Source organism: Dermacentor variabilis, chromosome 11 (assembly GCF_050947875.1).
Source record: "Dermacentor variabilis isolate Ectoservices chromosome 11, ASM5094787v1, whole genome shotgun sequence".
Classification (NCBI taxonomy): Eukaryota; Metazoa; Arthropoda; class Arachnida; order Ixodida; family Ixodidae; genus Dermacentor; species Dermacentor variabilis.
Window position 1 is genome coordinate 876,743 of NC_134578.1, and position 18,016 is coordinate 894,758.

General features: G+C 45.6%; 1 protein-coding gene across 1 annotated transcript in view; it reads right to left on the reverse strand.

Moving 5' to 3' along the window:
- Sec10 (Exocyst complex component Sec10) overlaps positions 1 to 18,016 on the reverse strand; it is a 243,095-nt gene that overhangs the window by 36,809 nt on the left and 188,270 nt on the right. The window contains exon 14 of the mRNA XM_075673687.1: positions 6,548 to 6,704. Within this exon, the coding sequence (XP_075529802.1) occupies positions 6,548 to 6,704 (157 nt within the window). The remainder of the gene's footprint in view (positions 1 to 6,547; positions 6,705 to 18,016) is intronic.

Genomic DNA, 18,016 nt, shown 5'->3' on the forward strand with positions numbered 1-18,016 from the left:
GGCAAAGCTGCTCTTGGGCAGGTAGGAAACCTGCCTGTGTGCTTCTTTGAATGAGACATTCTCTTTGACTATTATCGTCATGATTTCTTTTTTTTTTTCTATGACGGGCATGACCGTGGGTATGCGGTGTGCTCGCCATCACAGCTGACCCAGTGTGGAGCGCTTCTGCAATTTTTGGAGGCATGATCTCCGCTACTACATTTAGCACACGCCTGTTGGCCTCGGCAGCCTGTCCGGCTGCCGAGGCCAACAGGCGTGTGCTAAATGTAGTAGCGGAGATCATGCCTCCAAAAATTGCAGAAGCGCTCCACACTGGGTCAGCTGTGATGGCGAGCACACCGCATACTCACGGTCATGCCCGTCATAGAAAAAAAAAAAAAAAAAAGAAAGACAGGCCGCCATTGGAATCTGAACCTGGCAACGTTTAACGTTAGAACGCTATCTAGTGAGGCGAGTCTAGCAGTGTTATTGGAGGAATTAGAGGGTACTAAATGGGATATAATAGGGCTCAGTGAGGTTAGGAGGACAAAAGAAGCATATACAGTGCTAAAAAGCGGGCATGTACTGTGTTACCGGGGCTTAGCGGAGAGACGAGAACTAGGAGTCAGATTCCTGATTAATAAGGAAATAGCTGGTAACATACAGGAATTCTATAGCATTAACGAGAGGGTGGCAGGTCTTGTTGTGAAACTTAATAAGAGGTACAAATTGAAGGTGGTACAAGTCTATGCCCCTACATGCAGTCATGATGACCAGGAAGTCGAAAGCTTTTATGAAGACGTGGAATCGGCGATGGGTAAAGTCAAAACAATATACACTATACTGATGGGCGACTTCAATGCCAGGGTAGGCAAGAAGCAGGCTGGAGACAAGTCAGTGGGGGAATATGGCATGGGCTCTAGGAATAGCAGAGGAGAATTATTAGTAGAGTTTGCAGAACAGAAAAATATGCGGATAATGAACACCTTTTTCCGCAAGCGGGTTAGTCGAAAGTGGACGTGGAGGAGCCCGAATGGTAAGACTAGAAATGAAATCGACTTCATACTCTGCGCGAACCCTGGCATCATACAACATGTAGACGTGCTCGGCAAGGTACGCTGCAGTGACCATAGGATGGTAAGAACTCGAATTAGCCTAGACTTGAGGAGGGAGCGGAAGAAACTGGTACACAAGAAGCCAATCAATGAGTTAGCGGTAAGAGGGAAACTAGAGGAATTCCGGATCAAGCTACAGAACAGGTATTCGGCTTTAACTCAGGAAGAGGACCTTAGTGTTGCAGCAATGAACGACTATCTCATGGGCATCATTAAGGAGTGCGCAATAGAAGTCGGTGGTAACGCCGTTAGACAGGAAACCAGTAAGCTATCGCAGGAGACGAAAGATCTGATCAAGAAACGCCAATGTATGGAAGCCTCTAACCCTACAGCTAGAATAGAACTGGCAGAACTTTCTAAGTTAATCAACAAGCGTAAGACAGCGGACATCAGGAACTATAATATGGATAGAATTGAACAGGCTCTCAGGAACGGAGGAAGCCTAAAAACAGTGAAGAAGAAACTAGGAATAGGCAAGAATCAGATGTGTGCGTTAAGAGACAAAGCCGGCAATATTGTTACTAATATGGATGAGATAGTTCAAGTGGCTGAGGAGTTCTATAGAGATTTATACAGTACCAGTGGCACCCACGACGATAGCGGAAGAGAGAATAGCCTAGAGGAATTCGAAATCCCACAGGTAACGCCAGAAGAAGTAAAGAAAGCCTTAGGAGCTATGCAAAGGGGGAAGGCAGCTGGGGAGGATCAGGTAACAGCAGATTTGTTGAAGGATGGCGGTCAGATTGTTCTAGAGAAACTGGCCACCCTGTATACGCAATGCCTCATAACCTCGAGCGTACCGGAATCTTGGAAGAACGCTAACATAATCCTAATCCATAAGAAAGGGGACGCCAAAGACTTGAAAAATTATAGACCGATCAGCTTACTGTCCGTTGCCTACAAAGTATTTACTAAGGTAATCGCAAATAGAATCAGGAACACCTTAGACTTCTGTCAACCAAAGGACCAGGCAGGATTCCGTAAAGGCTACTCAACAATAGACCATATTCACACTATCAATCAAGTGATAGAGAAAAGTGCCGAATATAACCAACCCTTATATATAGCTTTCATTGATTACGAGAAAGCGTTTGATTCAGTCAAAACCTCAGCAGTCATGGAGGCATCACGGAATCAGGGTGTACATGAGCCATATGTAAAGATACTGGAAGATATCTATAGCGGCTCCACAGCCACCGTAGTCCTCCACAAAGAAAGCAACAAAATCCCTATAAAGAAAGGCGTCAGACAGGGAGATACGATATCTCCAATGCTATTCACAGCATGTTTACAGGAGGTATTCAGAGGCCTGGAGAGGGAAGAATTGGGGATAAAAGTTGATGGAGAATACCTTAGCAACTTGCGATTCGCTGATGATATTGCCTTGCTTAGTAACTCAGGAGACCAATCGCAATGCATGCTCACTGACCTGGAGAGGCAAAGCAGAAGGGTGGGTCTGAAAATTAATCTGCAGAAAACTAAAGTATTGTTTAACAGTCTCGGAAGAGAACAGCAGTTTACGATAGGTAGCGAAGCACTGGAAGTGGTAAGGGAATACATCTACTGAGGGCAGGTAGTGACCACGGATCCGGATCATGAGACTGAAATAACCAGAAGAATAAGAATGGGCTGGGGTGCGTTTGGCAAGCATTCTCAAATCATGAACTGCAGGTTGCCACTATCCCTCAAAAGGAAAGTGTATAACAGCTGTGTGTTACCAGTACTCACATATGGGGCAGAAACCTGGAGGCTTACGAAAAGGGTTCTGCTGAAATTAAGGACGACGCAACGAGCTATGGAAAGAAGAATGATGGGTGTGACGTTAAGGGATAAGAAAAGAGCAGATTGGGTGAGGCAACAAACGCGGGTAAACGACATCTTAGTTGAAATCAAGAAAAAGAAATGGGCATGGGCCGGACATGTAATGAGGAGGGAAGATAACCGATGGTCACTAAGGGTTACGGACTGGATTCCAAGGGAAGGGATGCGTAGCAGGGGGCGGCAGAAAGTTAGGTGGGCAGATGACATTAAGACGTTTGCAGGGACAACATGGCCACAATTAGTACATGACCGGGGTAGTTGGAGAAGTATGGGAGAGGCCTTTGCCCTGCAGTGGGCGTAACTAGGCTGATGATGATGATGTTGGCCTCGGCAGTTCTGGGAACTGTGGCCGAAACGCTGGCATGTAAAGCATCGAAGAGGATTTGGAACATAGGGTCTGACACGTAGCTTTACATGGCTTGACTCGATTGTCTCAGGCAGGATGCTTGAGCCAAAAGTGAGTATTAGGTGCTTTGTCGTGGTTTCCTTACTGGCACACCTTACCATAATTTGCTTGACATTGATAACATTCTGCTCGGTCCAGCCTTCCATCAGTTCAGCTTCTGCCAGCTCCATTAAGCCACCATCAGAGACAACACCACGGCTGGTGTTCATAGTTCGGTGCGGGGATATAGTGACTGGTATTTCTCCAAATGTAACTAGGTTAGGAAGCCTTTCATGTTGTTTCAAATCGCAGAGTTCCAGAAGGAGATCTCCACTAGCCATCTTTGATGCCTTGTAACCTGCGCCAAGTGCTTCGGTAAGACATTTTGACACTAGGAAAAGTGAAATCATTCTCATAGCCTTTTCAGGTTTGTTGGAATGTATGAAGTGGAATCGGGAAAAACTTTGTAATCTGTTGCCACAAAATTTTAAAACATCTTCGGTGCGCCCTTGTTTCTGAGGGCGATCAGGGAGTTGAGGGAAAGAGCTAGCCATTCGTAACATCAGTTTCGGTAGTGGTGCCAGCCAGCCACCACGGAGCCCAACAAGTGGACGTGACAGGATTTGTGTTTAAACAAGGCCTGCCAATGACAGCTGTACACAGCCACTATAACCAAATATGACATAACCTAGGTTGGCTACTCACACAAGGTTAACCCTTGCTGCCCGGAAGATCGGAAGATGATGATGATTTGGGATTTTTATGGCGCAGGAGCCGTGCAGACTAGGAAGATCGGAAGAAATAAGAAATAAGTAGGAGACAGGAAAGATAGAAAGTAAGAGAAAGACTAAGGTACGTGGGAGAGAGAGACAGGAAAAGGCAACTACTGATTTCACCCGGGTGGGTCAGTCCGGGGGTGCCATCTAGGTGAAGCCGAGGCCAAAGGGGTGTGTTGCCACCGCCGAGGGGCAGTAAAGGTCTAAACACCCGGCATTGGCTCAACCCCCACGATCCCCTTTTCCCCGAACATGGCTAATCAGTGCATGGTTAGACGCGGGAGGGTCCAACCCTCGTGTGCTCGGGTACGTGATGTCGCAACACACCGAACGCCTGCTGACGCAGACGCCTCTGCGGGGCCGAGTTTATGGGAAATTGATGAGATATAATAAGGCACAGGTTGGCGAGAACAGAAAACTAGCAGAAATGACTCAATTTTCCAAAGCTAACATGAGCCAAATACACACTCTTCTAGTATAACGGCTTACCAGTTTAATTTTTTCACCAATAAGAATGTAATTCCAATGTTCCAACATATTAAAATAAACCAACTTGCTATAAATGCATGTGTATATCATTATTCGATATTCGATTCAATATTTGATGCTGAGTATTCGATTCGTATTTGAAAATTTTGATATTCGCACACTCCTACTTAATGTCATTCATTATCATTCACTAGAACTCATTTGACTGAGATATGCATACCCTCAACTCTGTAGCTTGGGGAGTGCTGTATAATTGAAGTATTTGATACAGTCCCTAACATGTAAAAAAATGCTTTATACATAACTTTCCACTACAACGCTTCTGCAAGGAGTTGTACTTGAACTTTCTCAGGTTAGCTTTGGAATGGCTTCAATGGGCCAAGTACCATTTTGATTTTGGAGTTCAAATATGATCTGGAATGGCCGAAGTTGCAATTGTCGGTTGCAACATTCCAAAAGACAGCAACAAACTCAAGCTAACGGCACTATAGTATGCTTGCTTTTATGATTCACTATTCATGAAGAGCCAAAGTAAACTTTGTAAATGCATATTTATTTATATTTAGTGCTTTATTATTGCTCACTACAGAAGATGCTGTCATCGATATCACCACATCAAATGTCATTAAATTTGGACCTGTGGCAGCTGTGCCGGAAAAAAATGTTGTTAGCAAACATAAGGCATTAACGAACGAATGGCATTTTCCGTGCTCGTGTGGCGCGGGTATAAGTGTGTGCTGGGGCTCCTTCCCATTACTTTCAAGCCAGATAGGAAAGGAGGGTGCACGCTGCTCAGCTTGCTCCCATTTGGTCTTGGCTTCCTGCATATCTTCCCTCGTAATTTTTTACAGCCCACAACATTAGGGTAGCTAGTGACACATTGAACCTTTGCCTTTGGCTCAGGTTGGGCCAAAAAGCGGTGCATGGGAGTGAAAGATTTTGTACGCAGTAACCGCTGCTTGGTCCTTAGTTTGAATTCGCTGGAGTTTTTCTCTATTCAACTACATAGGACACTGCTGGAATCAACAGTCCAGTTTGAATTATCTGTCAATTCAAATGCACAGATTTAGAATTATCAGAATTATGCTTAATATTCTGGTTTTATAAAGGAAGTTATTTTTTTTTTGGTTATGCAGAACGTAGGTGGACATACTAAGCTCATTTGCTGGTACTTTCATTCGGCGCCTAGTAGCACCTAGTGAGGCCCAGTGTCCAAAGTTGGCAATAAATGGCCAGAAACTGACAAACTGCAAAGTGGGGGGTAGAGCTAAAAAGAAAACTGATGCTTTAGAAAGCTTGGTTTTTCTCAACATAAGTATCTGAAGAGTTTTAAAAAATTGTGACACTCGGAGAAAGCATTTCTAAAAAAAATTTCACCCTCAAAGTACAGCCAGTATATTCTAGGCACTATACTCAAAAGGTTTAAAGTGAAGTAGGAATACAGTGTACATACTTTGTGTCAGCTATAGACAAAAAAAAAAATGTCTTATCTACCCTGAGCACAATTATTTTCTACCCTGAATCTGGCCTACCAAATTAACACATAGAAAGAAACTAGGCTAAGAACTAAAGCACAAAGCTGAGCCACAAATCACCTGCTGGCAACTATCAGCTTTGCATACCACTTTGTGAACCGAAAGAGATATCCACTTTGATCAGGACAGACTGTCCTCAGAGTCCATTTTAATTTTGCAGAACTGCATGCTGAAGGTTCATAGCTATGAGAAACAAAAGGTAATGAGTTTGAGGAGCAGTGTCATGAAACAATATTCTGAATTGCTGGGAAATTTCGTTTTTCAGGCATTCAACAGAGTGACACTGGGCAGCATACAAAACAAAGTAAAATTTTTCTATAGATTTATCAAGTAATGCTGCATTTGTCTGTCCACGTGGGAATAAGTTGATACTGTCCACGTGGGAATAAGTTGATAGGAGGCGCATGCAATGCGTACCTTCTAGCACCTATGCATTCGTGCACTTACCTACAGTACTGTACTGAAATGTCTGGATGTGCTCGTAGATCGTTCTGTGGAACCTGATGCCCAACTCCAAAAGCACAGCATCCACATTAGTGCCATCGAGAGAGTCCCTAAGTTTTTCAATGCACTTGGTCACATACTTGACAACCTTTTGAGCAACCTGCAAGAGTGACACGGTGAGCAGATGTAGGCTAATGTGCAACGAAATACAACACATAAACTTATATGTCCAGCAAATGCAGTACGAAGTGCTACTAGGACGGCTGCTGCTCTACTAGTGAGCTTCTTCACGTATGACTACCAACCTTAATATAGCATCCTTATCATTCAAATGGTCATCGATTTTGAAGTTTGCCGAAATTCGCTTACCCAGAAAGCAATCTTGTCCTTGGGTTAAGTTATACATAAGTGATTTGTGATATCTGAAGAATTTAACATGTGTGCCTTCCAAGTAATAATGAAAATATCACAGGTCTTTCGAAACAACCAGTGCTTTCTTCTCTGTTGTGGTGAATTGTACTTCTGCTTTTGTGAATGTGTAACTGTAGTAGGCAACAAAAAGTTGCTGATTTCTTGCTTGAATGCAGTCTGGCAGGTACAGAGGGGCTCTGGCTCCCTAATGTGAAACACCTATGTGAAGTTTGAAAGAGATGGTTGTTGGGAAGGCAAAAGACAAGATAAGAGGAGATAACTTGTACCTGGCATTTGTGGGTAGTGTCACACCCATCTGTCCAACAGAATATGATTCATTCATGCAAACCACATCGTCTGCTCCACATATGCTTGCTCTCCTGGAGATACATGCTCTACGGTTGATGGACTGATGCAAGAAATGTGTTGGCATTGTAACCATAAGCTGTGTTTACATGAATGCGACAGCAGGGCTTCGCATCATCTATGCACATTCTCAGCAGTCCCTTGTTGCCTCCTTAGCAAGTAGTAAGGGTAAACGTCCTTATAAATGTTCACCAGTGCCACGTCGTGTGCTCAGCATCTGTTTGGCATTTGCTTGTTACTGTCTTCACATACCATAATATGGTGAAGTAAAATGATGCGGTGAACAATTAGACCTTTATAGAGTTCCAAAATGTCAATGCATTGCCAGTGTTAGTGCTGTGGTGCCATTTTCTAACTGGAAGTTAAACCATTTTTGCAGCTTGGCAAGACCTCTGTAGTCCTAGTAGAATAAAAAAAAAGGCAGATCAAAACAATTTGCAAAAAACATACCTAATGCTTTGCCCTCAGCATAAAATGAGACTAAGTGATATGACATATTTTACCAGTTATCCCTTGGTGTAGGGTGAAGAGCCAGCAACAAGCGCAAATGCAGATCGAAGTGGGCGGCCTGCACCATATGGGCCTGTCCTGTTGCTATGTAATAATTTTTACGGTGGCTATTACCGTTAATGATGGTAACTGCCCCAGCAATTTGAGTTACACGATGTGCAAGCACAAAGGTCCTGACATGTCACATATCACTAACATATGTACCAAGTAAAAACAAAACTCTCTAATCCCACAATTCACCAGATAGTTATGCCTCGAACTATATTCCGCGATATTGATTGTGTATGCCTCATACCTTCGGCAGCGCTGCAGACAACTTGTGAAATGGAGTAGATAGGTGAATTGCTGCACAAAGGAAAATATTATCTCTGCTGCATTGTTTTTATTTCCATCCTTGTCAATTGAGTGCATGGTATTTAGTAGTTAAATAAGTCTCGTAACTTTTAGTAGATAATATGGGCATGCAAATATTCGGAAGTTCAAATGGAATTGAATACAGTCAAACCCGGATATATAAAACTCAAAGGGAATTGCAAAATAACTTGATATATCAATAATTCGATATACATATAAAATAAAAATTTTACACAAAAAATTTCAAGGGAATTTTACAACTGTTCGTTATACAAAATAATTTGTTATATCTGGGTTCAACTGTAGTCTGCTATTTGATTTATATTCAATGAAAAATCAACTATTTAAAATTAAGGGTGTAGTAGCCATTTCTTTAAATACAGTATTCAACAATAAAATTAAAATTCCTAAGGAAACATGAAGAAATCATTCTATGTGGATTTCGAAGTGTAATAACCATGTCTTAAGAATATAGGAATACCAGCCCAGGATGTGCCCATTTGCTAACTGCTTTGCTGGGAGGAATGGAACAAGCTCCCTGAAGTGTACTCTCAAGATGAAGGCTTGTTTACACCATGGTTTAATCCCCCTGCTCTAAAACCTTCGCGAAATCCTTGAATAAAGAAAGAAGACAGAACAGAAGCTGTCAAATATTCAAATCTGTCCAAGTACAGTCAACAACTCTGCTTTTCGGACATTCCTGATAATTTGAACACCTTTGCAACACTGCCGCACACCGCCATAGAGCCAATGTATAAGGACATTTGAAATTTTGGATGCTGAAACCCTTCGTTCCCTGATTTTTCAGACTTTTGCTGTTGCAGCAGGTCCAAAACAGCCCTAATTGAAGCCACCACTGCTATCATTTTGATTAAATTGCAGCTACAAACCAGTGCTCTTGCATGCCGATCTACTGGCAGCCATAGTAGTTTTGTGCTGTCGTAAGGCTTGGCTTTTTCAATTTGTGGTACCAAGCTTCCTGCAGTTCAGTGCCTTGTTTTTCATTTAAAGGGACACTAAAGGAAAATATTGTCAATGTGGAGTGTTGAAATACCATTCAAAAAACCTCACAGTGCTTGTTTCATACCAAGAAAACACTTAGTTTAAGAGAAAGTCATGTCTCAAGGGTCCACACTCTTCTAGCGCAATTCAAGCTAATTGCCTGCTCACAGCAAGGAGATGCAGCATTGCTAACATCATTATCGCCCTTTACTGCTGTTGGTGAGTAAAATGGCACCCTACAGCCAGTGCCACATTTTTTTTTGTAAGACGCAATAACATAGGCAGAAACCAAAGTATGGCTGCCTTCGTATGGCTGCCAAAAAGTATGGCTGCCTTCACTTAATTTGTACTGCCGATGTGAAGATACTGTTGATGTACATGGCATGAAAACGTATCATTCGTCACCAACTCCCAAATTAGTCAAAATGAATTGTTTCCTCACACAAATTTCCTTTTTTCAATTGCCCAAAAATTCGGAAAATTCTGCGGCCCCTTTCCCTGAAAGAAAAATAGATTGGCAACTGTACTTACTTGCCTAAAAGGTCAAATTTCAAGTACAACAAAATTCTGATATAACGAAGTAAATTTCTGATCTTGCCGACTTCAGTACATCGAGGTTTAACTGTATATATGTTTTTAGAATCCTATCTTAATGTTTGAGAGGTGGAACCAAGTTGGAAACACAAGAGTATAAACATTTGATAAAGAATAATCTTAAACTTGTAAAAGACTAAATATAGTTTGTACTAGTGGCTTTTCCAAAGATAAACAATATTATATGTTACAAAATGACACTTAGTGCTGAATTACATGAGATGCTTGGCACTAGGAATACCTGTACAGTACAGTTAAACAAGAAATGAGAAATATAGAAAAAGTAAAAGGTGAAGTCCAACTGAAATAAGCAATAAATTGCAATATGCACAGGGGAAAAAAAATTATCGGTTTAAGATTTTAAACCACATACTCTTTTCCAAAAAGCCAAGGAATGTCAATTGGCTGGGATGTTAGGGTGGAAATGGCCACACAACCACCATGGAAGAATAGATCACCAACACTATTGATTTGCTGGAATCAACATGAACTCCATCGCTATGTCAAATACATGCTCCAAACTGGCACGCATAATGTGCCACGTATTTATAGACTGGGAGTGGCATGACGATCAACAACTGGCTTTGCTATTGTATGCCATTGCGAGGGTATTTGCGAGCAATTGTGAGGGTATTTCAAGCCTCCAGCTTCGGGCGGTATGGTGCGTGTGCGGTGTGGGGGAAGAGAGGAAAAGCGCTCGGCTTGGCATTACTCGGAAAAACAGTTGACAGTTGCTCTACCACAGCCACACAGTCACTGCTTATGCACCGCCATCCTAGTACGATTTCAAAATTTTCATGCCACTTCTGTCAAACTCTTAAAATGATTAACGGAACAGGTTTAAGAGATTAAGTTGATTAAATGAAAGGTGGACATCAATAAAGATTAATAGTTCTGCAGAATACATTTAACCTAGCAGTAATTCATTAATATCGCCAGCCCTATTCTCCAAGGTGTTCGACAAAGTTTGCCATAAACTCTTCTTAAAGGGCCCCTAAACCACCTCTGATATGTTTTAAACATTTCAAGTAAACATGGGCATCGAATTTACAATGCCATCATGATAAATGATGCCAAACGCAATAGTGCTATGCGCCGCAGGCACGCCACAAAATAAAAAAACAATCCTGTGTTCTTATCCAGGCCCTTTGGCATCCCCAGCGCTCGTCGTTACGTAACCAGGGTTCGTCTGTTGATGTCACCAAGAGCAGACGTTGTCAACTGGCCGAACAAGAACCTATGACTTCTGGTTAGTCTGCTAGCAGCTTTGTGCACTCCCTGCTCTTCCTTGTCATGTTGCTCACTTGTGTGCACTTGCGAATCGGTAACTACGGCCTGCAATGCAAGTGGCAAATCGCTCGCGTTACAACACAAACATGCTTAGTGGTTTGATCAGCTGTGCGAACAGAGTCCAACAGTGTTTTGCGATATCTAGAAGGCATCCATGTGCGGTGCTTGGCGCCGACTGGAAAAATGAAACGATGCGACACTGGCTGCCTGCAATCACTTAGTACAGTACCCCTATTATGGTGCTCAGTCTAAGCCTGCACAATTAACATTTGTTTTCCAAAATTAACATTTGCTTGCCTTACGACCTTGTTACATGTCATGCAAGTTTCTACTGTTAAGACATGAAAGTGTTGAGCCATCTAACCTTGGTTGTCTCAATGACATCCTCTACTTCTGGCTTGAAGTCCGTTTTCTTGTGTTCAGTTTGGAGGATGCAGTGTACCCAGCCAATAATGACTGCCAGTGACCACGCTTGCACGCACATGCACTTGCATTGATGATGCCATTAGGGCGAAACAGGTTAACAGACAATGGGCCAAAACAGCAGAATGTACCAACCCATATTGTCACCACGATATGGGGAAGGTGGCAACGGTGACTGTTCATCTCCAGCAAAGGTACTTTGGCACAGCATACCACTGTACGGATCCATTATATTGATGAGCCTTTCTAGACGTGCGCACGACACATGGTCTATAGCAACACACTTTGCAGCGGTGGCACGCACATGCATGGCAGCAGCAGCAGGTGGTCGAGAAGCACGGAGTCATGGTAACCGGAAGAGGACAGTGTTTTGAAAAGCACATTGGCGATGACGTATGTCGTGTGACATTTGGAGAAGCAGTCGATGAGGAGAAGACCAACAGCAAATGGTGAGTAGCGAAGAAAGGAGTGAAACGAGCAAGGGCTGCGTTTTGATCATCAAATGCATGCAACTCCACTATTACAGCACCATTTCGAAAAATTCTTGCAGCTATGTGTTCGATGCAGACTTGTGTACAACTGCGACACCACAACTAAATTTCAACCTCTGGGTGGTTTAGGGGAGCCCTTTAACATTGGTCATAAATGGACTTGGGTTGAATGTTTTCTTCTTAATCGCTCCAAGTTTGTCGCAGCTAACAACACTAATTCACGCCCTAGCACAGTACAATCTGATGTATCACATGTTCAGTGCTTGGTTTTCATCTTTCCAATTTATATTGTTACGTGAAGCTGAAGCTGAATACTATATACAATTTATTTACAGGTAAGCTCACCAAGCCAAAATGGCGACACTATATCAAACCCGCACACACGTCGTCTTCGTCCTCCTCAGTGCAGCCACACTGTGGCGGCTGTTCCGTAGCATCACCTCCGGCTGTAGAAGCACCGTCCCGGTGCTTAATCTACACATTCACGGTGAAAGGTGTGTGATATGGTTTTAGTCTTGCCACGTGAACGATGTCACTTGCAGCTGATGATGACACTGAGAGATCGATCGGCGGGGATGATTTCATTCATGACATCGGTCACTTGTCGTACCACACGGTAAGGGCCAGTGTAGCGCGACAGCAGCTTTTCGAAAAGGCCCACACGTCGAACAGGTGACCAGAGAAGCACCAGAGCACCCGGAGAAAAGTGCACGTCACGATGGTGGCAATCATAGAGGCATCTCTGATGCTCCTGTGAGGCCTCGAGACGGGAGTGGACGAGCTGGCGCGCGTGGTCGGTGTGCGCGATTGCGTCGCGGGCATATTCAGTGGTGGAACTTGTGGCCGAGGGCAGCAAAGTGTCTAAGGGCAACACGGGTTCTCGGCCATATAGGAGATAGAATGGTGAATAGCCGGCGGTGTCATAACACGATGAATTATACGCGAACGTCACATATGGTAAGTGAAGATCCCAGTCGTGGCGGTTGGTCGCAACGTACTTGGAAAGCATGTCGGTGATGGTCCGGTTGAGGCGCTCCGTGAGGTCGTTGGTCTGTGGGTGGTAGGACGTGCTGAACTTGTGCTTTGTCGAGCAGGAGTGGAGGATGTCCTCGACGACTGCCGACAGAAAGCTGCGGCCACGGTCAGTGAGTAATTAGCGCGGAGCACTGTGCCCTAAAATGATATCATAGAGCACAAAGTCCGCAATGTCAGTAGCGCAACTTGTCGGGAGGGCTCTGGTGATTGCATACCGCGTAGCATAATCGGTAGCGACGGCGACCCATTTATTTCCGGAGCCCGAGAGAGGAAATGGTCCAAGAAGGTCTAGACCAACACGGAAAAAGGGTTCGGGTGGGATGTCGATCGGCTGGAGACATCCAGCTGGAGGTGCGGAGGGCTTCTTCCGGCGCTGACAGGGCTCACAAGTGGCAACGTAGCGCCGCACAAAGCGGGCGAGACCCAGCCAAAAGAATCGACGGCATACACGGTCGTATGTGCACGAGACGCCCAAGTGTCCAGCCAAGGGAGCATCGTGAAGTTGCTGGAGGACAGTCGAACGCAGGTGCGATGGAATGACGAGCAGAAGGTCAAGGCCGTGTGGATAAAAATTGCGGTGGTATAATGCCCCCTCCTTAAGGAGAAACATCCAGAGAGAGGCGTCGCCAGGAGTTGACTCCAGATGGTCGATGAGGGCGCGTAATGAAGGATTGCGCCGTTGCTCGTTGCCGATTTGAAGCAACTGGGACACAGAGGAAACGCAAGCGATGGCATCCGCATCAGCAGGTTTGTCGACGGGGTAGCGGGACAAACAATCGGCATCCTAGTGCAAGCATCCCGTCTTATATACTATGGAGAAGGTATATTCTTGCAGGCGTAACGCCCAGCGAGCGAGTCGTCCCTTAGGGTCCTTGAGCGAGGATAGCCAGCAGAGAGCGTGGTGATCAGTGATGACACAGAAGGGGCGTCCGTACAAGTATGGACGAAATTTCGCAACAGCCCACACAAGTGCGAGGCACTCGCGCTCTGTGATTGAATAATTGCGCTCGGCAGGTGATAGAAGTTGGCTGGCATAGGCTATAACGCGATCATGTCCACGCTGGCGCTGTGCTAACACTGCTCCTATGCCATGACCACTGGCATCAGTTCGAACTTCCGTTGAGGCAGACGGGTCAAAGTGGGCCAAAATCGGAGGCGTGGTAAGGAGAGTAGTCAGCTGCGAGAACGATGCAGCATGGTCAGGACCCCAAGAAAAAGGGGCGTCTTTCTTCAAGAGGTCGGTAAGGGGACGTGCGATGGTCGCAAAATCTTTCACAAAGCGTCGGAAATAAGAGCATAGCCCTACGAAACTACGAATGTCCTTGGTAGACTTCGGAACAGGAAAACTCGTAACGGCACGAATTTTGTCCGGATCAGGTCGCATGTCTCTGGCGTCTACGAGGTGTCCAAGGACAGCGATTTGGCGGCGAGCGAAATGACATTTTGACGAGTTCAACTGGAGACCGGCGCGGTGGAACACGTCAAGAATCGCTGAAAGACGGTCTAGATGCGTGTCGAATGTGGGCGAATAAACGATGGCGTCGTCCAGATAGCACAAACAGGTGGACCATTTGAACCCCTGAAGCAAAGAGTCCATCATTCGTTCGAAGGTGGCGGGCGCGTTACAGAGACCGAAAGGCATCACCTTGAACTGATAAAGGCCGTCAGGGGTAACAAATGCAGTCTTCTCTCGGTCCATGTCATCGACGGATATCTGCCAGTAGCCGGACCGTCAGTCGATAGAAGAAAAATAGGTGGCACCGTACAGGCAATCTAGAGCGTCACCAATACGTGGCAAAGGATACACATCCTTTTTTGTGATTTTGTTCAGGTGGCGATAATCTACACAAAAGCACCATGTTCCATCCTTTTTTTTTGACAAGTACGACGGGAGATGCCCAGGGACTACAGGAAGGGTCGATAAGGTCCTTTGCAAGCATCTTTGTTACTTCCTGTTGGATAACAGCTCGTTCTGATGCAGAAACACAGTATGGACGTCGGTGAATAGGGTTCGCATCGCCAGTATTTATGCGATGGCTCACGACGGACGTTTGACCTAAGGGTCTATGTCAAAGTCAAAAATGTCACGATAGCCTTCAAGAACGCGGCAAAGAGCTTCAGCTTGAGCAGGTGTAAGGTCAGAGGAGACCATCCTCTTAATGTCAACGTCAGTACTGTGCGATGACGTCACGATATGGGCTGAGCTGTAATGATCTTCCACTGTGAATGGCTCGACCTCATCATCCTGCAAAGCGCGAATTATAGCCAAGGAGATGCCCTGAGGCAGAACTTGCGCGGTTAGCGCGAAATTGACAAGTGGAAGGCACGTGCGGTTGCCAGTAATTTTCAGCACAGTGTGCGGCACGGTAACACCATGTGTAAGCATAACGGCCGGAATTGGTGCGGCCACGTAATTGCCGTCAGGTATAGCTGGTGAGGACAACAAGTCGACGTGTGTCACCGAGTGAGGTGGTAGGCGAATAAAATCTATGCAGCTCAGATGGCTTGGAGGCGGGTCCGCAGGGTCGGCAAGAAGAGGCAAGTCAAGGCGAAGTGAGCTGGCCGAACAGTCAATGAGGGCAGAATGATGGGCAAGAAAATCCAGACTGAGAATGAGTTCGTGAGGGCAATGCTCGATGACGGTGAAGAGAACGACGATGTGTCTCTCAGCAATGGTGAGTCGGGCAGAACACATGCCAACAATAGCGACAGTCCCTCCGTCGGCGACTTGTACAACTCGGTTCGGGGCAGGCGTCAGAACTTTCTTGAGCCGACGGCAAAGAGCAGCACTCATAATGGACACATGCGCCCCGGTGTCAATCAACACGCACACAGGAACATTGTCGACGCGAACGTCCAAAAGATTCTTGTTCGTAGGTAAGGTGAAGCGAGGATTTCGTGCCAATGTCGTCAATGCAGCTTCACCTCCAGAAGCTGCACTGTCTAGTTTTCCGGTCGGGGGTGCGGCGAGTAGGTCGGAGAAGGAACACGGCACGACGGGGGTGAGCAAGATTGGCGGCGGGGGGAGAAGGCGAGCGGGAGTAGCGGGGTTGTGTCAAAGGTGTCGCAGGGTCAGATGACGGAGCGGGCATAGAAGGGGCGAAGGAAAAAGATGCGCTAGAGGGGCGAGGGGGGTAATCACGATAATAGCGCGTCGGAGAAGTCCAGCGGCTGCGGCAGTGGTGAGCGACATGTCCACTGCGTCGGCAGTTAAAACAGGTCGGCTTGTCGTCCATGGTTCGCCATTTGGAGGGGTTGCGCTGTCCATAAGAGGAGTACGAAGAGCGTGGTGGGTATGTGCGTGGAGACAAAAGGTTCTGAGCGTACGGAACGAATGGATTGCACGCCGACGTTGGACAACTCTTGATGGACGACGGCCTGGATCAAGGAGATTGTCACCGGAGAATGATCAGGTAATGGGAATGAGGGGGCCGCCGGTTGTGCCGCTTAGACATCATGACGAATGATGCAGGTCAAGTTGTCACATCACGACGGTTGGTGGAAGAGGTCGTCACAGGAAGACGTAGCAGCTGTGTTGGGAAGTCGCCTGGCGTGCTGGGATACCCGGTGGCTTTTAGCATGCTCGAGACGGCAGTACTCCTTGAGGATGGTATCGATGCTGGTGACGTTCGTGAACACCAGTAAATTGGAGGCGTCGTCAGCAATGCCTTTGAGCACGTGATTAACCTTATCGTCCTCAGTCACGTTCGGGTCAGCCTTGGCACAAAGGGCCAACATGTCGAGGATGTACGACACGTAGGACTCAGTCGACGTCTGTACACATGTGGCAAGGGATTTCTTGGCGTTGACTTGTCGACCAAATGGATGGCCAAAAAGGTCACGTAGCTTGTCTTTGAAGAGATCCCAGCTCGAGATCTCCTCTTCGTGAGTCTGGAACCACGCCAATGGAGCTCTGTCGAGGTAGAAAAGTACGTTGGCAAGCATAATAGTCGGATCCCACCTGTGACTGGTGCTGACACGTTCGTATAAGCGGAGCCAGTCGTCAACATCAGGACTGCCGACTCCGTTGAAAACACCAGGATTCCGAGGTGGGGAAATGGCGACGTAGGTCGGGGCTGCAGGCGGAGACGCTTGCGTAGATGAAGTGCCGCCAGCAGGAGCCGAAGTTGCATTGTCGCCGTTGCGACCGCTGCAAAGCTCCATGATGGGTACGGGGAACGTCCACCTCCACCGAATTAATGTTACGTGACGCTGAAGCCGAATACTATTTACAATTTATTTACAGGGAAGCTCATGGAGGCCAAAATGACGACGCTATATCAAGCCGGCACACACGTCGTCTTCGTCCTCCTCAGTGCAGCCACACTGTGGCGGCTGTTCCTTAGCAATATGAACAAATTACTTTCTTCGGTTCTATTTGCTAGGCTTGTGCAAATATCAATATTTTGGTTTGAAGTGAAGTTGAAGTGAATAGTAATTAGTGCCTAATAATTTTGAAGTGAATAGTTTGTATAGTTGAGATTTGCATAAAGCCTTTACATAAGAGCCAGATGTTGAGAAATCTAAAGAAAAGTCTATTCTTTACTTACAAAAAAAGAAAAAGCAGGTTCATCTCTGAAGTCAGTTTATTTTCGAAGTGCCATTATTCAGATATTTTCATGGAAGAATGCAAATTCAACATTTCTTCCAACTCCACCAGCACAGAAAACTTGTTTACAGGCTTTTTCTCGCTAAGCATGTGTTGGCGGGCTAGTTGGTTAAGCATGATTACAAAGACGGCGCCGAATAAAACAACACACGAAGAAGGGGGACACGAGACAGCACGTAGGCGCACTAACAACTGAGTGTTTTATTTCTTGACATAGTAATATATAGCTGCTGTCAAGGATCAAAACAACAAGAATAAACAGGGCAGTCATCTGCATCGCACAAGGAAGCCAAGATACAGAATAACATTTAAGTGTCACTCTCAAGATACGCCAGTTCCTTTGTGGAAAGCGAAACTGAGGCTTCACTGATACAATCAACACCGTGC